At 38.7% G+C, this 21,126-nt stretch overlaps 1 protein-coding gene across 1 annotated transcript; it reads right to left on the bottom strand.

The window, feature by feature from the left end:
• Positions 1–15,065: 15,065 nt before the first annotated feature.
• LOC133789048 (auxin-responsive protein SAUR21-like) lies at positions 15,066–15,512 on the bottom strand. The gene has a single exon (XM_062226760.1). It carries the CDS (start codon positions 15,454–15,456, stop codon positions 15,160–15,162), a length of 297 nt encoding a protein of 98 aa, XP_062082744.1. The 5' UTR covers positions 15,457–15,512; the 3' UTR covers positions 15,066–15,159.
• Between the last annotated feature and the right edge of the window lie 5,614 nt (positions 15,513–21,126).

Here is a 21,126-nt window from a genome sequence, read left to right on the forward strand (position 1 = left end):
TGTGTTGCTTCTTGATGATTATTCTCATTATTTATGGGTGTTTCCACTCAAACAAAAATCAAATGTGTTTTCTACTTTCTCTATTTTCCACTCTTATGTCAACACTCAATTTGGAGTTCCCATCAAGGCTTTGCAATGCGATAATGGTAGAGAGTATGATAATCATAGTTTCAAAAAATTTTCCACTTCAAATGGAATGCTTTATCGTCACTCTTGTCCTCACACTTCACCTCAAAACAGGAAAGCTGAGCGTATGATACATACTATTAACAATATTATTCGCTCTCTTTTATTTCATGCCTCTCTGCCCCCCTTCTTTTGGGTGGAAGCCTTACACATGGCCATATATCTTCTTAATATTCGCCCCACTAGTGTGTGCGGGTGGTTTTGGATCATTGTCCGGTGATTTTGGATTCAAATCCCCCTCTTTGGGGTCCCGGACCTTTCAGATTCGACAATATTTGGCTTGAGCATAAGGAGTTTGGCTCAAATTTCATTAATTGGTGGCATGGTGCGTCTCTGAGAGGTGGGTCTGGAAAAAAGTTTATGCTAAAATTGAGAGAAGTGCAACAGAGGGTTCAAGTGTGGAGTAGAAGGATTTATGGTCCAAGGAAGTGGGAAAAGCAGGCTCTTGAAAGACATATTTCAGAATTGGATAGAATGGAGGAAATTGGTGATTGGGATGATTCTCTTATAGCTGATAGAAGTAAGTTAAGAGGGAGTGGCAAAATTTGGTTCTAGAAGAGGAGAGAGGAAACTGGTTGAAGCTCAAGTGTCAATGGGCCAAAGATGGGGATTATAATTCCAGACTTTTCCATAGTATTCTCAGTGCTCATAAATCAAAGAACTTCATTTCTAGGATTGAGAGATTGGACGAGAGTATGCTAAATAGGGAAAGTGAGATGGCTGATGAGATTGTTAGGTTTTTTTCAAATTTATATTTGGCGGTTGAGCGTCAATGGAAAGGAATTTGGGGCATAGAGTGGAGAAGACTATCTGGTTTCCTAAGCTCCTTTATTGAGAGGCCTTTTGAGGAGGAGGAGATCAAACAAGCTGTTTTGGATTGTTCTAGAGATAAAGCACCAGGGCCTGATGGGTTTTCTCTGGCTGTGTTTCATTCAAATTGGGATGTCATTAAGGATGATTTAGTGGAGGTTTTTAAGGAATTCCAAGGCGATGGTTCTATTCCGAAGGGTTCCAACGAGACCTATATATGTCTTATTCCTAAAAAGCTCAATAGTTGTCACGTGAATGATTTTAGACCAATTAGCCTTGTCACGAGTGTGTATAAGATTATTTCAAAAGTTTTAGCCAATAGACTGAAAGGGGTGCTGTCAGAGACTATTTCAGAAACTCAAGGTGCGTTTGTAGAAGGAAGACAGATTTTAGATTCTGTTCTAGTGGCTAATGAAGCAGTGGAAGAATATCGGAGTAAAGGGAAGAGGGGTTGGGTGTTCAAGATAGATTTTGAAAAAGCTTATGATTGTGTGGAGTGGGATTTTTTGGATTATGTGCTAGAACAAAAAGGTTTTGGCGCTCTTTTGCGAAAGTGGATGAAGGGTTGTCTCACATCTGTCTTTTTTTCAGTATTTGTGAATGGTAAGCTGAGGGGTAATTTTGGAGCCTCTCGAGGGCTTCGTCAAGGGGACCCTTTATGTAACGACCCAAATTTGCTAATGAGGCTTAAGGGCCTTGATTAGTGTGCCTGGAGGGCATAATGGGAATTATGTGTGTGATTTTAATTATTAAGATGCATGATTATGAGTTAAAGCATGTTATATGACTATTTGAGTATTTGAGATGCATGACTATGTGTATTAGTAAGCATGTAGGCCCTGATTAGGTTAGAAGGGAATAATCGTAATTTTGGCTATTATGGGCATAATTGTATTGATATATGTGATAATTGTTGAGACCATATTATTATGTGGATATATATGTGATCTGTGACTCGAGACGATCCTAGCGAGCAAAGTAGCGAAAAAGTCATGGCGGGGATTTATACCCGGCTCGGGGTGAGCCTAGGGGTATAAATGGGAATTTAGGGAATATACTGGAGTCTATCTTGACATTGAGAAATATTACTGGTGATTAAATAGGTATTGGGAATTAAGCGGGTAATATTAGAGACATTCGAGGAGTTAGCGGAAATTAGGTAAAATGACTAAAATGCCCTTAAGTGGACTAAAGGATTAGAAATAAAGGGGAGGGCATTAGGGTCATTTGGCATGTAAGGAATAGATATACTGAGGCTTTATGTTAGTGGGAAGTGTAGAGGAATGTAGAAGTCTGAAAAAGAAGGAAAAGGAAGGGAAAAGAAAGAGAGAAAAACAGAGAGAGTTCTCTAAGTCGGTTTATATTTCCTTCACCTGTTTCTTGAGGATTTCTGGAGAAAAGCTCAGAGGAGAGCTGGGATAAACTAAGCATCAAGCACCCTAATCTAAGATTGAGAAATTGGCAGAGGTTTAGCAAGAGTCCATCAGCACTTGAGGTAAAATTCTGTAAGTTTCTTCAACTCTGGTTTTGGGTTCCTAGCCAAGTTGTCTAAGCTGTGTTGATGGGAATTCTAGGGAAGTTGGAGCCAAGGGTTGAGGAGAAGCAAGCCAAGGAAGTCTAGAGGCACCTTGAGGTCGAAATTCCACCAGAGGTATAAACTCTAAACTCTAACTTTGTTGTTCAACTGGTTTTTACTGAGTTTTAGAGCTTAGGAGTGGCTATGGTGAATTCTGAGTTTGTGGATGCATGTGCTTGAGTTCTAGGTGTTTGGGGTGCTTGGGATGAGAGGAGTATGGTCATAAGGTTGTTTTTGAGTTTGGGAAGGAGTTGGAAGAGTTTTGGTTGAGGTTGGTTCGAGAAAATCGCAGAAGAGAAAAATTGGTGTTGGACTATCTGTGACTAGCGCTAGCCTTTGGGCGCTGTAGCGCTAGGCCATAATGCTGAGGGGATTTTGGCTTCTGTTTGTAGCGCTGTAGCGCTACCCTGCCTTCTGAAGGATATTTTAGGGTTATTTGCAAGGGCTTTTGACCTAGGGTTTGGGGTTTGATTCCACTACCTTGTTTGGTGGAACTAGGGCTTCCCGGGGGCTCGGGATTAGCCCCGAGGTTAGGTTTTGAACTTGAGGATCGATAATGACTTTGGCCCATGATTCTGTTTAGGTGAGCGCTAGGGCTCGAGGGGGATCGTGTTCAAGGAGTAGAGGGATCAAAGCTAGTGAAATGAAAGGTAAGAAAACTGCACCTGGTTATATGTTTGTGATGGGACTAAGTGCTCCCGATACTTGTATCGTGTCAATGATGGTACTACGCCATGGGACATGTAAAAGCGGCCTAAGAGTGCCGTACATAGTATTTGCGCGCTGGGCGCGGCTTGGCCACTGGTAGCTGAGAATATTCACTGAGCTCGGCTTAAGCGGGCCGGAGTCAGTGGGATAACGAAGGGAGCAGCCTGAGAGCGCTAGCCCTAGTTATCATTTGTGCAGTGATATGTGATATGAATTGAAATGCTTGGTATGTTGAATACTTGGTCATGCTGAATGATTATGTGTTTGAGAACTTGTGATACAATGTGAGATATGGGATTGTATGCCTATTGCTTATGCTCTGTTGTTGTGTTTTCTTGCTGGGCCTTGGCTCACGGGTGCTACGTGGTGCAGGTAAAGGCAAAGGCAAGCTGGACCAAGCCTGAGATGGAGAGCTTCGAGATGGAATGTACATAGCCAGCTGTTCGATCGCCATGGTCGAGGAGTGGATCAGGACATGGATTACCTAATTGTCTGTTTTGCCTTAGCATGGCCTGATATTGTGTATAAACCTTGTGTCTTTTGTAGACGATCTTAAAACTTGTATCTTTTTGGGATCCCGTGTAAAGGATAATGTTTCTTAATGAAAATGTGGCTTTCGAGACCAAACCATTTTAAACCCTAACTCCTTTATAGTTTTAGTAACACGATTTTAATTAAATGACTTGATTAGCAAGTCTGGCACTTTATAAACACATAGTGTAACGGTCTTGGCTATCCAGGGCATTGCACTTTATCTCCTTTTTTGTTCACCATTGTAGCGGACGTTCTCGGTAGCTTAGTGGACAAAGCAAAGGTTTCTTCATTATTTAAAGGATTTTGGGTGGGTAAGGATAAGGTAGAGGTGAGTCATTTGCAATTTGCTGACGATACAATTTTCTTTATAAATGACGAGGTGTCACTTCAGGCTTTGCTAGATATTCTTAAGCCTTTTTCGGCCATCTCAGGTTTGCAAATCAATTTGCAAAAGTGTCAATTGTTAGGGCTTAATGTGGAGGAGGAGGTTGTGATTTCACGTGCTTCAATTATTGGGTGTGAGGTTGGAAAATGGCCAATGAGGTACTTAGGTCTTCCTTTGGGAGGCAATCCGAGACTTAAGTCCTTTTGGGAGCCAGTTATGGCTAAGTGTGCAAAACAGTTAGCTGGGTGGAAGAGTGCCTTTCTTTCTAGAGGGGGTCAACTGACTTTGATTCAATCGGTGTTGTCTTCATTACCGGTGTATTATTTGTCGCTGTTCAGAGCTCTGAAAAATATTTTGAAGGGTTTGGAAAGGCTGATGTGTGATTTTTTGTGGGATGGGGCAGATAATAAGGGGCCCGAGCATTTGGTAGCATGGAACGATGTTTGTAAGCCCCTTTATCAAGGTGGCCTTGGAATAGGACATTTAGAAGAAAGGAACAAAGCCTTTCTTATTAAATGGTTATGGAGATTCCCTTTGGAGCGTAAATCTCTGTGGCACAAAGTGGTGTTGAGTCGTTATGGCCGGGCAGAAAATTTGTGGGATACAAAGTCGATAGGGAGATTTACTGCGAGGGGCCCGTGGAAGGACATCTCCTCTCTTTATGGTGAGTATTTGGGGATGGTTCCCTTTACAGTGGGGCGCGAAGATTTGGTGAGGTTTTGGGAGGATGTTTGGATTAAAGGGCAAGCATTGAAGGACAGGTTTCCGGATTTGGCCATCATTTCTCAAGCTAGGAACACTCCAATTATTGAGATGGGTGTTTCAAGGGATGGGGGAGAAGGGGTGGATTGGGACTTTCAGTTCAGAAGGCCTCTTTTCGATAGGGAAGTTCTATCTTTGATTGAGCTACTAAGGGTTTTGGAGTTTGTTAATTTACCATCAATTTTGGACGGTAGGAGGGTATGGGAGCCCGATCCCAGCGAGTTGTTTTCTTGCAAGTCTGCTTTTCAGAAGCTCAATTTTGATAATGGTCGGTTTGATGTGTTGTGGGCTAGGATCTTATGGAAAAGTCAAGTTCCTTCTAAAGTAAAGGTGTTTAGCTGGTTATTGTGCATGGAGAAACTAAGTGTTAATGATGTTCTTCAGCGGCGTCGTCCGTATCTGTGCCTTTCTCCTAGTTGGTGTGTTTGTTTTAAAAAGGCGGCTGAATCTGTATCTCATCTATTTTTGTTTTGTGAGTTGGCCCAGTCAATTTGGTCAAAGGTGTGGGGTGAGTTTGGGGTGTGCTGGTGCCATCCTTCTTCTTGCTCTCAGTTGTTATGTTGTGGTTTAATGGGGGATAAACGTTTGAATAAGTTGTGGAGGGCTACAATATTGGCTTCTTTTTGGGCAATTTGGTTAGAACGGAATAGCAGAATCTTTGATGAAAAGACTAGTCTTTGTGTATTCATTTGGGAGAGAATTAAGTTTTGGGTTGCCACTTGGGTGTATTGCACAAAGGGTTTTGAGGGCTTATCCTTTTTGGATCTCTCTAGAGAGTGGAAGAGTTTTTTGGTAGTGTAGTCTGGTTTGTAGGGGGTGTCCCTTTGTGCTTGTATTTAGATTTTTGTTTGTACCAAGGCTTTCCTCTGCCATAAGCGAGGGTTATTTATTTTTTTGAGTGGGGGCCTGACTTAGTGTTTGGTCTCTATCTCTTTTTTCAAAAAAAAAAAAAAAAATATTCGCCCCACTAATCTCCTTAATAACATCACTCCCTTGGAAGTTCTTTTCCAAAGAGTACCTAGCTATCATCACTTACGCACCTTTGGTTGTTTGTGCTATCCGAATTTATCTAAAACCGCCACACACAAGTTGAGTCCTAGATCCACCCCTTGTATTTTTCTGGGGTATCCATCTTCTCATCGTGGTTATAGATGTTATGACTTCCACACTAAAAAGGTCATCATTTCCCGTCATGTGGTTTTTGACGAAAGTGTTTTTCCATATTCTAAACACTACACTCCGCATGTTCGTGACTATGCTTTTTTGAGCAATGAGGATTCCCTTCCTCCATTCATCAAAACCGTGATACCACCCCCTACCATGACCCCACCTTCACCATCCACTCCTCCCATTGATCATCTCGATGACCCCGACCTCCCATATTTCCCACCTCCTCCCCGACCCCACTTCCCTCCCACCATCCTGAGTCACCCATGACCTACGATTCTATCGACCCTGCTGACATTACAATTTCCCCGGCCTTATCTCCTCCTAATGAGGATCCAAACCAACAAACTCACAAGGCAAAGTACTACAGTATGTGTTTCATTTCGCTTAGGAGGAGCAAGCAACTTCTACCAATAATAAAGAGACAACTTTGTCTAAGAGTATAACCAAAATTTGTTCTCTGCTTCATCCAAATCAGCTAGTGAAATGATAACTTCTAACTGTGTTGTTGTATCACTATAAATCTATTAACGTTTCTTTTATTGAAGGCAAGAAGAGGCTGCTGTCACACTTCTTTATATTCTGTTATGTGCCAAAACTCAGTTTTTGAAAAATGTGTCATAACAGTCTTGAGGTGCTCTTTGATCTGTTTGGTCTGACAACTCAAAACTAAAATTAATGACTATTTTGAAGTGCCAAATTCAAAATTTCGCAGTACTATTTTGCAGACCAATATAGAACAAGAAGAAGGACAAGGATTCTAGATCTTAATATAAAGAGATTAAAACATAAATAACACAATTCATTGAGGAAAACCTTTGGTAGTTTCATTTGTATCATTCTCAGGGATATTTTCATTTCAGTCCCTAAGGAAAAGTATTTACATGGTGATAGTATTGTTATTGTTTGCCATACAAAATTGTAACAATCACTTTTGTCAGTAGTTAGCATCTATCTATACTCATCATCAGAAATTGAAGCTAGAAACAAGATTATTGAAAGCATCTTCACTGCAGGGAATTGTTAGAGCACCCATTGGATGATCAAATCTGAATTCTTCTTCAGCTTGACACAACAATTCTTGGAATGAAGGATGATTCAAGTATGAGACAGGGATCACAAATCTTGTCATTTTGTTCTTCCCAACATAAACTGCCAAATAGCCTTTTGGGACATCTTTTGCACTAGAAAAAGGCCTCTGAATAAGTTGCTTAGCATGAACTATGCCAGTAAAACGAAAACCCATTATTGTTGAAGTCTCTAAACGAAGAAGAAAGATGAAAATGTAAGCAAAGAGAGAGATCTCAAAGTTTCGCAAAAGAAAGCTGTAGAACTTGAGAATGTGAGGAGTTGAGGTGCTAAAGAACTCAATCTCATGAGTATATATAATCAGTACCCTTGATGAGAAATGTTGAAAAGATAACTCTGTTGTGTGGAAATGAATGGTGCTGATTAAGGAGATGGGGTCTAGTGAGTGGCATAATCTTTGAGCAATCACATGGTTGTGTCTTCCAGCTCATTATTATTGATTCAAAGTTGAAAGTCGACTTGTTTGAAAGCCACAAGAGAAAAACATTGTTAGTTGGAGGATGCATTAGGTGATCAGATATGTTCCAAAATGGTTTCTCTTTGCTGCATATCATATGTTTCAAGTGGGGTTTTCTTGTAGGTTGTTCACCTGGTTTGATGTCTATGTATGTCACAGTCAAAACCACCAAGTGTCCATGCATGGATCAGAAGACAAAACCATGTGAAGATTGAAATACTTATGTTTCTTTTCTAATTCCAACCAAATTAATTGCTTGGGAACCATTCATCTATATATACAGGCACATTACCACAAAGCTCAATCATCAAGTTCTCACATTCTCTATTAAAAAATATTTTGTCCATGGCAAGAAGCCTGCCAGGAGTCACTTTCCAATGTTAAAGGAGCAGCTTTGAAGACTACAAACATTCCATAAGGGATAAGGCTACTTTGCAATCTATGTTGGTGAATATCAAAAGAAGCCTTACGTATTGTTTTTGTTTCAAGAACTACTAACTATGGAAGAAGACTCAGTTCTCAGAATTGTAAATATTTATCACTTGCAAGTTCTCAGAATTCTGTTATACTAGTTCGAACTATATGTATGTACTTAGCACTTGCAAGGGTGATTAGGAGAGTGTTCTTTTGAGGGGCAGTGAGGCTTTTGACTGTAAAATAAAAGTACTACTTTTGATCAAGTCGAATAAGAAGAATAAGCTGAGTTTTTTCCCTTTTGACTTAGAGGAAAAGAACAATGAAGCTGGAGAAAATGAGAGAAAGAAATGAGGAAAAATGCTTCATTGATCTGGATTGTCTCAATATAATCCTGTTATTTATACAAGCTAGAAATAGAACAGTTACAAGGAGTAACAAATAGTAACAAACTAAGCTAACTTGTATAACTTGAATCTAACCACCAAAGCTTGGATATAACTGTTAACACTATGAAATAATAACAAACAGTAACAAACTAAGTTAACTTGTATAATGGAAAATTTGAGGAAAAATATGACGTTTGATATTCGCCTTCAAGTCTCATTTTAACACAGTTTGTCTCATTTTGTTTTCGCGCAAGTCTGGAACATTGATTTTGATCATCATCCTATTGTTTTCTACTTAAAATTTTGCTAGACCCTAACAATAACAACCACAACTGACTTAAGGTGTTTGGTACAACCATAACAACTAAGGGCTAGTTTGGTACAATTTTGTAAACAGTTAGAAAACAACTTATTGAAAAATTTATGTAAAAGCTACAGCTAAAAGCTAAAGTTAGCACAACCCATATTTTACTTTTTTTTCCCTTAAAATTGCTTTTTGAAAAAACTTTATAATGAATGAGTTTTTTTTTATCTAAATATATTTAATTATTTATTATATATTAATTAAAATTAAAGTATTTAAAATAAAGTAATATGATAATAACATAAACAATATTTCACTCTTAAATATTTTTATTTTTTTGTAAAAATATTTTATAATTTTATATTTGTTAGATATTTTTAAATACTTTTTATTTTAGTAATTTTATATTAACAAACCACATTAATATAGAGATTTTTTTTTTATAAATGTCTTATATAGATTTTATTATACACTATAATATTATTTTTGTATTTCATAGTATTTTTAATTTATAATTTATTGTTGACGCCGCTTTTTGTCAACTTAAAATGTAGAGCACGTAAACAGTAAAGAATTATGGCTAGAATAAAACAATAAAACAAGGAGAGTTTTTTACGTGGTTCAGCAGTTAACTCTGCCTAGTCCACGAGTCTTTGTTATTAGAACTTAGGAAATTTCTGGGAATCCTTCAGGGATGAATTCTCTAGAGTTTCTCTCAAGATCACAAAAATTCGGTCATTTACAAAGGTACATGACTCCTCTATTTATAGAGAAGATCTCAGAATACTCTCCCACACGTTTCGGGAAGTTATTCTATATATTAATAAATTTAATGGCTTTAAAGCCTGTAGCTCCTATATACAAGGAAACCTCCCCTGAAGACCAGGGGGCGTGTAACCGACTAGTAAATATCCCTTTATGGTAGGGAAGTTACAACAATAATATTTCTTGAATGCATGGACTGTGTCTCTCCAAGTGACCTATTAAGCCGTTCGAGACCAGCGATTAGTATCATGCCTGTCAGTCTCTGAGAAGTATAAGTGGCCTTATTTTCCCGAGATCAACTCGGAAAGGGTAGATACCACCGAGGTCGCCCTACCCCGAGCTCACACTCATGCCAAGCTCGGGCCACTGGATCTGAGGTCACCCGACAATGGACGTACTCTGATGTTCTGTCTTTCGAGCTTGTAAGGACTTCGAGGCTGCCCATCTTTGAGGTTGCCACCTATTTTGAAGATTCGGCGTCTAGATTACGAGCATGTATTTTGACTATCGCAAACTCACCCCTGACGGATCCAGCTTTCGAGGTTACAACCTCAAGTCTCGAAATCTGGGTGTAACATTTTGCCCCCTCAAAAGTATTTTTTCGAATCCTATGAGAAGGAAACTGTTGTACTACTTTCTTTGGGAACAACACCGTCACACATACTCGAGTATGGACACGCGTCAGTTGAGTATTGCTTATTCAAGGTACTTGAGTGCCTTGGAAATCTGCCCACGATCGTTCGCCTGCCACCTTTACGGCACCATCTTGCCTCCTATCCCTGACCGTCGGATTTGATACGAAATCTGGCCAATGGCCCAGATTACTTCTTCTATTACGATTTCTGATAGCCTATATATAGGACTCCATTCGTCCTCTTCCTTTCAATTTCACGTTTATCAGAGGAAATCGGGAGAGAAAAGAAACCCAGAGGCAAGCCCAGAAAGCGTTTGCTGTTACATGTTTTCTCAGCCAAAGAAACAGAAGACCATCAGCTTGTTTGAGACCGTGAGACTATACCTGCAGCCTCTTCTTCAATCGTCTATTTCCTTGCAACTGCCATCTTCAGTGCATAAGTGTTTGATCTTAGATTTTATGTATTTTTTCTTTTTTTTTTACGCCAGTTTCTGCCTTTGTTGCTTTTTAAATTTCTGGGAATGCGCTAGTTCAGTCTTTAGTTTGATGTACTAGGGTACTTTGATCGATAGATATTAGTCTTAGGTTTCCCCATTACTGGTTCTAAATCCAGTTCAAATGTAGGAAGACCCACATATGGTCTTTTTTTTTCTGGGTTTTCAAATTTCGGAGGACATATCTTGCACACCAAGATATTAGGTACAAAATCTTGATTTTAAAGAATGCACGATACTCAAAAATACCATTTTTGAATATCCGCCACCTTTTTTCCCTGATATTTCAGGATTTTCAAAAATTACATCCACTTCCCTCCCTTTTTCGTGAAACACACATCGTGTGAAAGTTTAGGAATATGGTAAACGTTAGGAAGTGATAAATGAAGACTGACAACAAAACCAACACCTACTAATGGCATAGGAGTACCATCATCAGTCATGACAGGGACAGATGATGCAGGACACAAAGAAACAAAATATTTCGAATGTGGAGACATATGGTGCGAGGCTCCAGAATCTAAAATCCATGTAGAGGAGGTCATACCTGAAGTGCTAGTAGGGAGCTGACCTACCGAAGAAGTGGCAGACATGGCATGTGGCTGCATGCTAAGAAACTTCTGAAATTGTTCTGAGAGGGCAGCAAGAGCAGGATTGGAAGATGAGGCCCCAAAATCATATGAGTCAAATGGAAGTACAGTAGCAGTGACATTAAATTGCAGAGGACTGTATGGTCAAGATTGTGGGTGGTTTCCAAAATGTGGTTGGCTACTATAATGAGACGGTTGATTACTGAATTGTAGTTGGTTAGCATGATGAGGTGGTCTGAATTGATTTCTCTGCTGTTGTGGTGCACGATTCACTAGTTTAGGACATTGAGCCTTCTAGTGACCCTTTTGTTTACAAAAACTGCATTCATCAACCCCAACCTTTTTGTGAGGTTTATTCTCATGGTGAGTAAAAGGTCTAAGAGGGACTGCCAAAACAGATTGACTAGGTACAGGGAGGATGCCTTTTCCTGCTTGAGACTTAAGATGAATTTCATCATCCAGCAACTCACTAACTACTGAATCAACCGAAGGAAGTGGAGTACGATGCAAAATAGAGCCACGCAGCCCCTCAAAGTCATCACAAAGTTCCATTAAAAATTGAACCAGACGTTGCTCCTCCCTACGAGCAATGTAAGGTGCAAAAGCTCGTAGTTCTTCAGATTCGGTAAGAGCTAGTTGATCCCAAAGATCTGTCATAACTGAATAGAACTCTTGAATACTCATATATTTTTGTTCAATAGCTCTAATATCTGATTCTAACTGATATTGTTTTGCAAAGTTAGACTGTGTATACAATCTTGCAAGATGATCCCAAACTTCTTTTGTTGTTTCATTATTAGCTAATTAGGTACTTATTGAGTGTTCCACGGAGTTGTTTATCCAAGTGATAATTTTTTAATTATCCACTTCCCAATTTTCTAACAAAGTTGCATAATCTGTTTTGTCATTTGTAGGCTTAACACAATTCCAGAAACATAACCCCACATCTTTTTCCCTTTCAATTTTTTTTTCATCACATAGTTCCAATAAGAGTAGTTTTTTCCATCTAACCTTACACTAATTGACTGAATGGAATAATCTCTATTACTAGCCATTATAGACACAAAACAAACTTCCAACAGCCAACTCAGCCAAAAAATTCCCAAATTTTATAATCTGGCGAAACCCTAAAATTGCAAATGAACACAAAAATCACATACCAGGTTGTTGCAATGGTGCTCCGACCCAAATCGCTGCAATTTGAAGAAGACCCAAGCTACCAGAAAAAATTTCGGGGCTTCGCCCTAAACCCCGGGCAGGTGGCGCGTTGCCCCCCTGCAACCCCCTCAGCCAACTCACCGTGGAGTTGGATCCACAAAAGCTATGGTTACGCTTAGGAAATTCAACTCTACAAACCATGCTTTGATACCATGATAATTATGCAAATATTACACAAACTATAGAACTCAAAGAGAAAGCAAAAAGACAAAGAGATGAAGAGAGAAAGAGTATATTGCAAAAGAAGAGCAAAATGTTCTCATACAAAAAATAATCAGCAAAGCCTTATAAAAGACAAAATATAATAAAATAACATAAAAGACTAAAATAACCTTAAGATAACAACTCTAACAATAGGAAAATAATTAGTTGCATAACTGGGTTGGAATACATCAACACTAGCTAAGATGTTTGAAGTATTGCCCAACCAACATTTACAAACCAATCAATGACATGACAAATTGCACATTTAAAAACCAATATAGTTGTTCTTGAAATTCCGTATTTTATGATTAACAACTTTATATATAATTAAATGCGGAATAAAAGGTTGTTACTGAAACATAAATTTTGTAGATACAGACATAGATTCTATAATTACAGAAATTCACTACAGAAGGATAAAAGAGAAAAGTAAAAACACAGTTTTTTTACGCGGTATCAATATCCTTTCGGATATTACTAGTCCATGGGGCCACGCCCAGAAATAAGATTCATTAATAAAGTTGATAAAAAATTAGACTCCCTCTAATTATATGCCGCAAGCTTGATGTATTTTTCACTTGATGAATGAACCTTGCTGAAACTTCAAGAACTCAAACTCCCTTCGATTTGCTTGAAGAGTGCTTGCTTCCTCTCGAGGCAAGACTAGGATGAACCTTCTCCCAAAGGTTCGCTCTTTGTTCTTCTCTTTGTTGAATTGTTTCAATACACAAAACATATACAAAGCCACAAAATAACAGAGGTATAGTTGAACCACTAACCTCTACACAAGAAACACTCTTTTTCTAAAGAAATAAAATAATTTTAAGAATAGACAAAAGAGCTAACCTAGACAAGGCTACTATGGTCAATATTTATAACAAATATAATCACAAAAGACAGCCTTTACTAGGTCTGAACCCACACAACTCACTAGAAAATGTTTCCTTAAATAACCAATCAATTACATAGAATCATCCGTGATCTGAGGAAACAGATAGACTGTCTATAGCTATAGATCAGTCTGTATTTGAGCTGTCATTGCAAGATCCTATCTTCGGTTTTAATGGGATCAATCCGAACCTATCTGTTGAAATCTGGTTATAAGAATCAGGTTGTCAAATAAAATCAATCAGATATAAAATAAATCAACATTTATTATTTGATTCATATGTTAAAAGCTAAGTATATTGCCAAACCTTCTATAAATAGAATAGATTGATATAACGAGCTTTTTATGTAATCAGAACATTAATGTGAACAAAATAAAAATGAAATAATCTTCAATTGAATGCCGAGATTACAAGAAATAAATCAAAAAATATTTTGTCAAATATAAATTGCCAAAAATGGAATTTACAATCTCCCCCTTTGGCACTTTGATTGACGAAATATTTTTGATGTAAATACCCAAGAAGAATCTGCAAAGAAGAAATGTTAGAAACAATAAGAGTATACAATGCTCCCTTGCACATAAGAGTTACTAACACATAAAACAAACAAACATGTTAACTTTTTTTAAAAAAAAAAGTTTAACACAATAACTCCTCCTGAAAATAGGATCCAGAGTTGTAACCAACAACAAAATTAAACACTACTTCCCCTTTTTGTCTATCAATAGGCCAAAGAAAACAAAAACAAAAGAAATGATCAAAAGAAAAAACACAAGGTTCAACATGATAGGAATACTAATCATGCAGCAAGGAACTTCTGAATAGAAATGAGATGTTGAACGATAGAAGCTTGGCCCTCCTCCAATTTACCCAACCGAGTGGTAACCCTGATAATTTCTATCTGAACAGATTGAAAAGCTGGAGCTACAGAATGTAATCTTGAATCTGTGGGAGAAGCAGCACGCACAGGTGGCAAAGATATTCCTTTAGGCTGTTTGGAAGATTCAAACTTCTCAGAGGGTTTAAAAGTCATTCCAGACACAGGAGGCTCTTCAGATTCATGAGTGTCCAAGATCAGGACGCACAGGTGCCCAGTCGCATGATTCTTCTTAGATATTTATAAACAACTAAAATTTGCAAACTAATTTACTAATACACACTTAAGTTAGTATATCTAGTAATTATCATTGACATGAAATCTAAGTTGATTTTAGGATCAAAGAAAGTTAAAGCATCCATTAAAATCAGTGGCACAATTATTTATCTCAGTTACAAATTTATATTTATAAGCAAATGTTTGTGATTCGATAACATTATTGTTTTAGTTGATTTTAAATTCTTCTCAAATAAAGGCCAGTGAGCTTTGAAGTTGGCAAAGGCAGCGACATTGATTATAAAAAGATATAGCAGCAAGAAAAATGGAATTCAACTGAAAAGAGAACAAGTGTTGATCAAATGAGTAATTTATATTTTCTAGTTTCTAAAGGACTCAAAAAAATTCCATTTTTTCCAAGAAAAAGGGTAAAAGTATATAATCTACAAATTGTGTTTCTGTGAATCTATGTTAGAGCTACAAATTACAATCAATTCAACTGAGATGTGATATCAATGAATATGTCTTCTCTGCAAGGAATTGTGAGTCCACCCATCGGGTGCTCATATCCGAATTCTTCTTCTGCCATACTCAGCAAGTCTTGAAATGCAGGCTCATTTAGGTACGAAAGAGGTACTACATAACGCTTCTTTTGATCTTCTCCAACATAGATAGCTAAGCAGCCTTTTGGAATGGTTGCAGACTTCAAGGTTACTTCTTTAATGCCTGAAAGTGATCTTCGAAGAGCCTTCTTACCCTGAACAAAGCCGGACAATCCAAATGCCATGTTGATCTTCTTTTATGTTTTTCTTTAGAAGAAGTATTAGAGTTCACAGAAGTATTTTGTAGTAGAGAATGTGAGGACTTGATGATTTAGTTGTGTGGTTATGCACCCTTATATAGATGAATGCACACATATCTAAGGCTTCTAAATAAGTGGTTCTGAAGACATTTGGGAAGGTTTGACAAATTTGCAAGAGACATAAGCATTTGAAAGTTCACATGGCTTTGTCTTCCAAGTCGTATATAAAAGTTTAGCTGTAATTGAGACTACTATACATGTGATCTCTTTAACCATTAAGAAGAGAAAAAGCAACAATAGAGCCCACTTGTGCTATAAGACATATTAGACTTATTTTTCACTTAAATGCCTAGTAATGGGTGTAAGCGCTAATAGATAAAAATTACTAACAAAACTTATTATTATTTCAATTTTTTGTTTGCCAACTATCTTGTAAATATTTTTCCTTGGGGACCACGAGGAAGTAGTCATAAGTCCTTTTGAATAATTCCCAAGGAAATATGTTTTCTCTCATCAATTTTATTTGATTAGAATCTTTTTTTCCCTGAAAGAACACTTCTCCATGTTCTCAGTCTACATTATTAAACTTGCACATCAAACAAGATATTAACAGACTTAACTGTCTTAGGGCCAGTTTGGTAATGCTATACTGTGAGTAAAAATAGTTGTAGTTGTATTGTGGGCAAAAATAGATGTAATTGTGTTGCGGAGAAAAATTGCACAGTATTTAGTAAATTAAAGATTTAAAGTGTTGTGAGTTGGAAAAAGTATAGGGTGGTTGGTAAACTATATGATTAAAGTCCTCTTAAATATTAAAAGACCAAAATAGATGTGATATTTATTTTATTAAAATAAATTCACTCATACTAAGATTTCAATATAAATATTGTATTTATTTAAATATGTTAAAATTAAAATATATTTTTAATAAAACACTAATAAAGTAATCATCAACAAAAATGTTATATCTATTTATATAAAAGTGTATAGATAACGTAAATTCTTGGTTTTAACATTTTTTGGTTAACTTTAACGGATTATTCTAAATATTTAACGGAAAATACATTCCAAACTAATTAAAAATAGATATTTATTAATTATATTAATATAAATTCAAATATTATAAAATATAATTATTATAATAATATTTAATACAAGACTACATATTTAATAATTATATTAATATGAATTAAAATATTATTATTATAATAATATTTATACAAGACTAGATATTTAATACTTATATTAATATAAATTTTAATATTTTAAAATATCATTATAACAATGTATATAATACATAATCTTAATTTTTATTAAAAAAATGATCACTTATATTTAAAATGGTTGTCATATTATATATATATATATTAAAAAAACTATAAAAAATATTTTGGTTCAATTTTTCTTTTAATATGTTTGTGTCATTCTATTATATATAATATTGTTTATTTATTTGAAATTTATATAACAATGATACAAATTTAATAAAAATAATTAATAAATTCTATAAATAAAACTAAGCAAATGTGTATTGCACGTTGCCTGTATCTAGTTATATAAAATATACATATAATAGTATTTATATATATTATAACTAGTCGGTGTAGCTAAAATTCTAATCATAATGATCATAGTATAATAATCTCGTTATGATATAATCACAAATATATAAAATTTAAGTCATGCAAAGCTCTCACTTTTTATGTTTTTAATTATTTTTTTTCTAAAGCATGAAATTAATGTGTTTGATAAATGTTACACCCAGATTTCGAGACTTGAGGTTGTAACCTCGAAAGCTGGATCCGTCAGGGGTGAGTTCGCGATAGTCAAAATACATGCTCGTAATCTAGACGTCGAATCTTCAAAACAGGTGGCAACCTCGAAGATGGGCAGCCTCAAAGTCCTTACAAGCTCGAAAGACAGAACATCGGAGTACGTCCATTGTCGGGTGACCTCAAATCAAGTGGCTCGAGCTTGGCATGAGTGTGAGCTCGGGGTAGGGCGGCCTCGGTGGTATCTACCCTTTCCGAGTTGATCTCGGGAAAATAAGGCCACTTATACTTCTTAGAGACTGACAGGCATGATACTAATCGCTGGTCTCGAATGACTTAATAGGTCACTTGAAGAGACACAGTTCATGCATTCAAGAAATATTATTTTTGTAACTTTCCTACAATAAAGGGATATTTACTAGTCGGTTACACGCCCCCTGGTCTTCAGGGGAGGTTTCCTTGTATATAGGAGCTACAGACTTTAAAGCCATTAAATTTATTAATATATAGAATAACTTCTCGAAACGTGTGGGAGAGTATTATGAGATCTTCTCTATAAATAGAGGAGTCATGTACCTTTGTAAATGACCGAATTTTTGTGATCTTGAGAGAAACTCTGGAGAATTCATCCCTGAAGGATTCCCAGAAATTTCCTAAGTTCTAATAATAAAGACTCGTGGACTAGGCAGAGTTAACTGCTGAACCACGTAAAAAACTCTCCTTGTTTTATTGTTTTATTGTAGCCATAATTCTTTACTGTTTACGTGCTCTACATTTTAAGTTGACAAAAAGCGTCATCAACAGTTTGGTGCTTTCATTGAGAGCCTTAAGCAGTACGATCCCTGAATAGTTATGGCTACAAACGATCAAAACATTCCTGAAGAAAACTATCCAAGACGCCCTGGGAAACAGCCAATGGTAAACCCGGATACTGAGGAAAGAAGCGAGTCCTCCGATTCTCGGGGACCTCCAGCACCTCCAGCCCCAAGGGATGAGGACATGTACTATAATCCTGAACGGTACGTCCCCATTGTGGAACTTGAAAACCGACAGCTGAAAAAACAATTGGCCGAAGCCAATAAGCGAAATGAGGAGTTGGCTAGGTTAGCCGCAGAGGCCCAGGCGGCTCAGCCCCCTCCTCCGCGTGAGAACCAAGCCCCTCCTCCGAGGGACGTGCATGTTCCTCCCCGCAGGCCTCATGGACGTCCTCGAAAAAATGCTGCCACAAGGAGGCCAGAGCAACCTCCGGCACCAGTAGAGCAATTCGTTCCCTCGAGACCCCGAAGAAGTACCCGAGCTAGGGCTCCGGTTAATTCAACTGCGGAGGTACCAGCGAGAACTGGGAATAACTGAGCCCCTACAAAGGCTCGAACTCAAATCCCTAGTAACACGCAGAATGTTACTGACCCAACTCGGGCAAACTCCGGACCATCTAGGCCTCAAAATGGGTGGCAGCCACCGTCACCCATACGATTCCCTCCATCGCCTATAAGATACACTTCGCCACCTCGCACGAATGCTCAACTTGTTCGAGACGATGAGGAAAGACGGGCGGGAAGGAGACTAAGTAGCAGAGAAGCCTTCAGGGAGCGGAGAGGCACCCATTCTACAAGGAGTCAAATGTCCTGGTCTCGCACCGCAGAGACCAGGCAGCATGAAAGGGACCCATCTCGGAATAATCATGCGATAAGCCTTGCTAGTGACGACTTAGGAGATACCAGATCAGTCAGTATGTATGATCGAGGTCAAAAAAATACTGGTAACCACAGGAACCGCTCCGACCTGCGGGAGCACTTGAATCAGAATCGGGGTAATGAAAACCCGTCAAACCCGGATTTAAGAGATCGCCTAAATGGGCGTAAAGATCCCTTGCGAAGGCGCGAGCCTGGAATTGTGATCAATGATAGCCAATTTCAAGCAAGACCCCTCGCGGACCCGGTCCAAGAAATAATTGATCAGTTGGAAAAGGCCTTCAGACTTTTGCAAAATGAGCGAGGTCGGAGTCGGAATGAGGATTCTGACGAGGAGCTCGAACCGTTCGCTCCCCATATTTCCAACACTCCGTTTCCTCAGGGGTTTCAGATCCCTCATGTCCCAACTTTTGAGGGGAAGTTCAACCCATATAGCCATCTGAGTACATTCAATACCATAACGAGAGCAAGTAACGTGGGTTACGAGTTCAGATGCATGTTATTTCCAGCATCGCTTACGGGACTAGCCAAAAGCTGGTTTGAGAAATATAAAAGACATTCGATCACTTCTTGGGATCAGCTATCAAAGGATTTCAAGAAGCAGTTCAGAGCCATGATGGGGGTGAGACCTAAGGCATCAACTCTGACTAACGTTCAGCAGCAGCCAGGCGAAACGTTTAAAAGCTACCTTACGAGGTTTAATTTGGAAGTTGCCCGAGCTCAAAATTTGGATGACAGCGGTCATCTGATGGCTGTCCAAGCTGGAGTAATGCCAGGAAGTCCTCTCTGGGACGATATGCAGAGAAAACCGGTGAGGTCCTTAACCGAGTTTAATAAGCGAGCTCAGAGGTTTGTCAATGTAGAGGAGGCGAGGTCGAAATTGAATATGACTTCTCAGCCTTTAACTACAATGATAAACGTAAAATCTGCCTCAACCTCGGCGAGCCCACCAGTCTCAAAGCCTACTGTGGAAAACCCTTCCAGGAGAAAGAAGAACGAAGGGAGTAACCCCGAGGCCGAAGGGGGAAAAAGAAGAAGGGGGAAAGGTATTTCTCCGTGTACAAAGTGTACACCGAGCTCAATGAGTCTCGGGAGAACATATACCTGGCTAATGAAAACCAAGTCCCTTTTAGACGTCCAGACCCCATGAGAAATCAGAAGTCCAAAAGGGACTCCAGCAAGTACTGTCGTTTTCACCGAGACACTGGGCATACTACTGATGAGTACTGACAGTTGAAAGACGAGATCGAAGGATTGATCTCGAGAGGTTATTTCAGACAGTATGTCAAAAACCAGAATAACAATCAGGCGTCTACAAGCCAGAGGGAAATCGCGCCACAACCTGCCCAAAACAAAAATTCCCGAGGCAGGGAAGAAGATAGGCCCCCTCCAATTGATGGAGAAGACGTGATAACCATCTCGGGTGGGCCTCATCTCGCAGGAATGGGCAGGAATGCCCAAAAACGATATGTGAACGAGCTGAAAACTGGAGGCGGGTCTCCTTATGAACCCGAACCTAGAGCTCCAAAATTCCAGAAGGTTGAATCTCAACCGATAACCTTTACTGAGGACGATGCGTCCCATGTTTAGTTCCCCCACAATGACCCACTGGTCATCACTCTCCAGCTCGCGAATAAGAGAGTTCACCGAGTTCTTATTGATAATGGGAGCTCCGTGAACATCCTCTATAAGGCCACCCTAGAAAAGATGGGACTCGCGCTTCGAGACCTAAAAGCGTGTGCAACAACTTTGTACCGTTTTTCAGGAGAGGGGATTGCCTGTATGGGGTCCATCGAACTCCCAGTAACCTTGGGAGACTACCCGATCTCGGTAACCAAGATGATGGAGTTTGTAGTAGTGGACCAGCCATCAACCTACAACGTGCTGCTCAGGAGACCCGCCCTAGTAGGGCTGGGGGCAGTCTCGTCTGTAAGGCATCTGGCCATCAAGTTCCCGACTTTTAGTGGCATCGGGACGCTGAAGGGAGATCAGTTAGTAGGAAGGGAATGCTATAGCATTTCCATAAGAGGAAAGAAACAGGCGAGCGAACAAGCACTCGTCATTATCCAGAATAAGGACGGGACGGTCTTGGAGATAGACGAAGAGATCGACCCAAGAGTGGAGGAAAGAGCTGACCTCGATCCATTAGAAGAGCTCGAGAATGTCAGGCTCGAAGAGTCAGATCCGTCGAG

This window comes from Humulus lupulus, chromosome 7, assembly GCF_963169125.1.
Source record: "Humulus lupulus chromosome 7, drHumLupu1.1, whole genome shotgun sequence".
NCBI lineage: Eukaryota > Viridiplantae > Streptophyta > Magnoliopsida > Rosales > Cannabaceae > Humulus > Humulus lupulus.

Bases quoted from the DNA above. Each gene is read 5' to 3' on its own strand.
- LOC133789048 (XM_062226760.1), bottom strand. From the start codon at position 15,456: ATGGCATTTGGATTGTCCGGCTTTGTTCAGGGTAAGAAGGCTCTTCGA.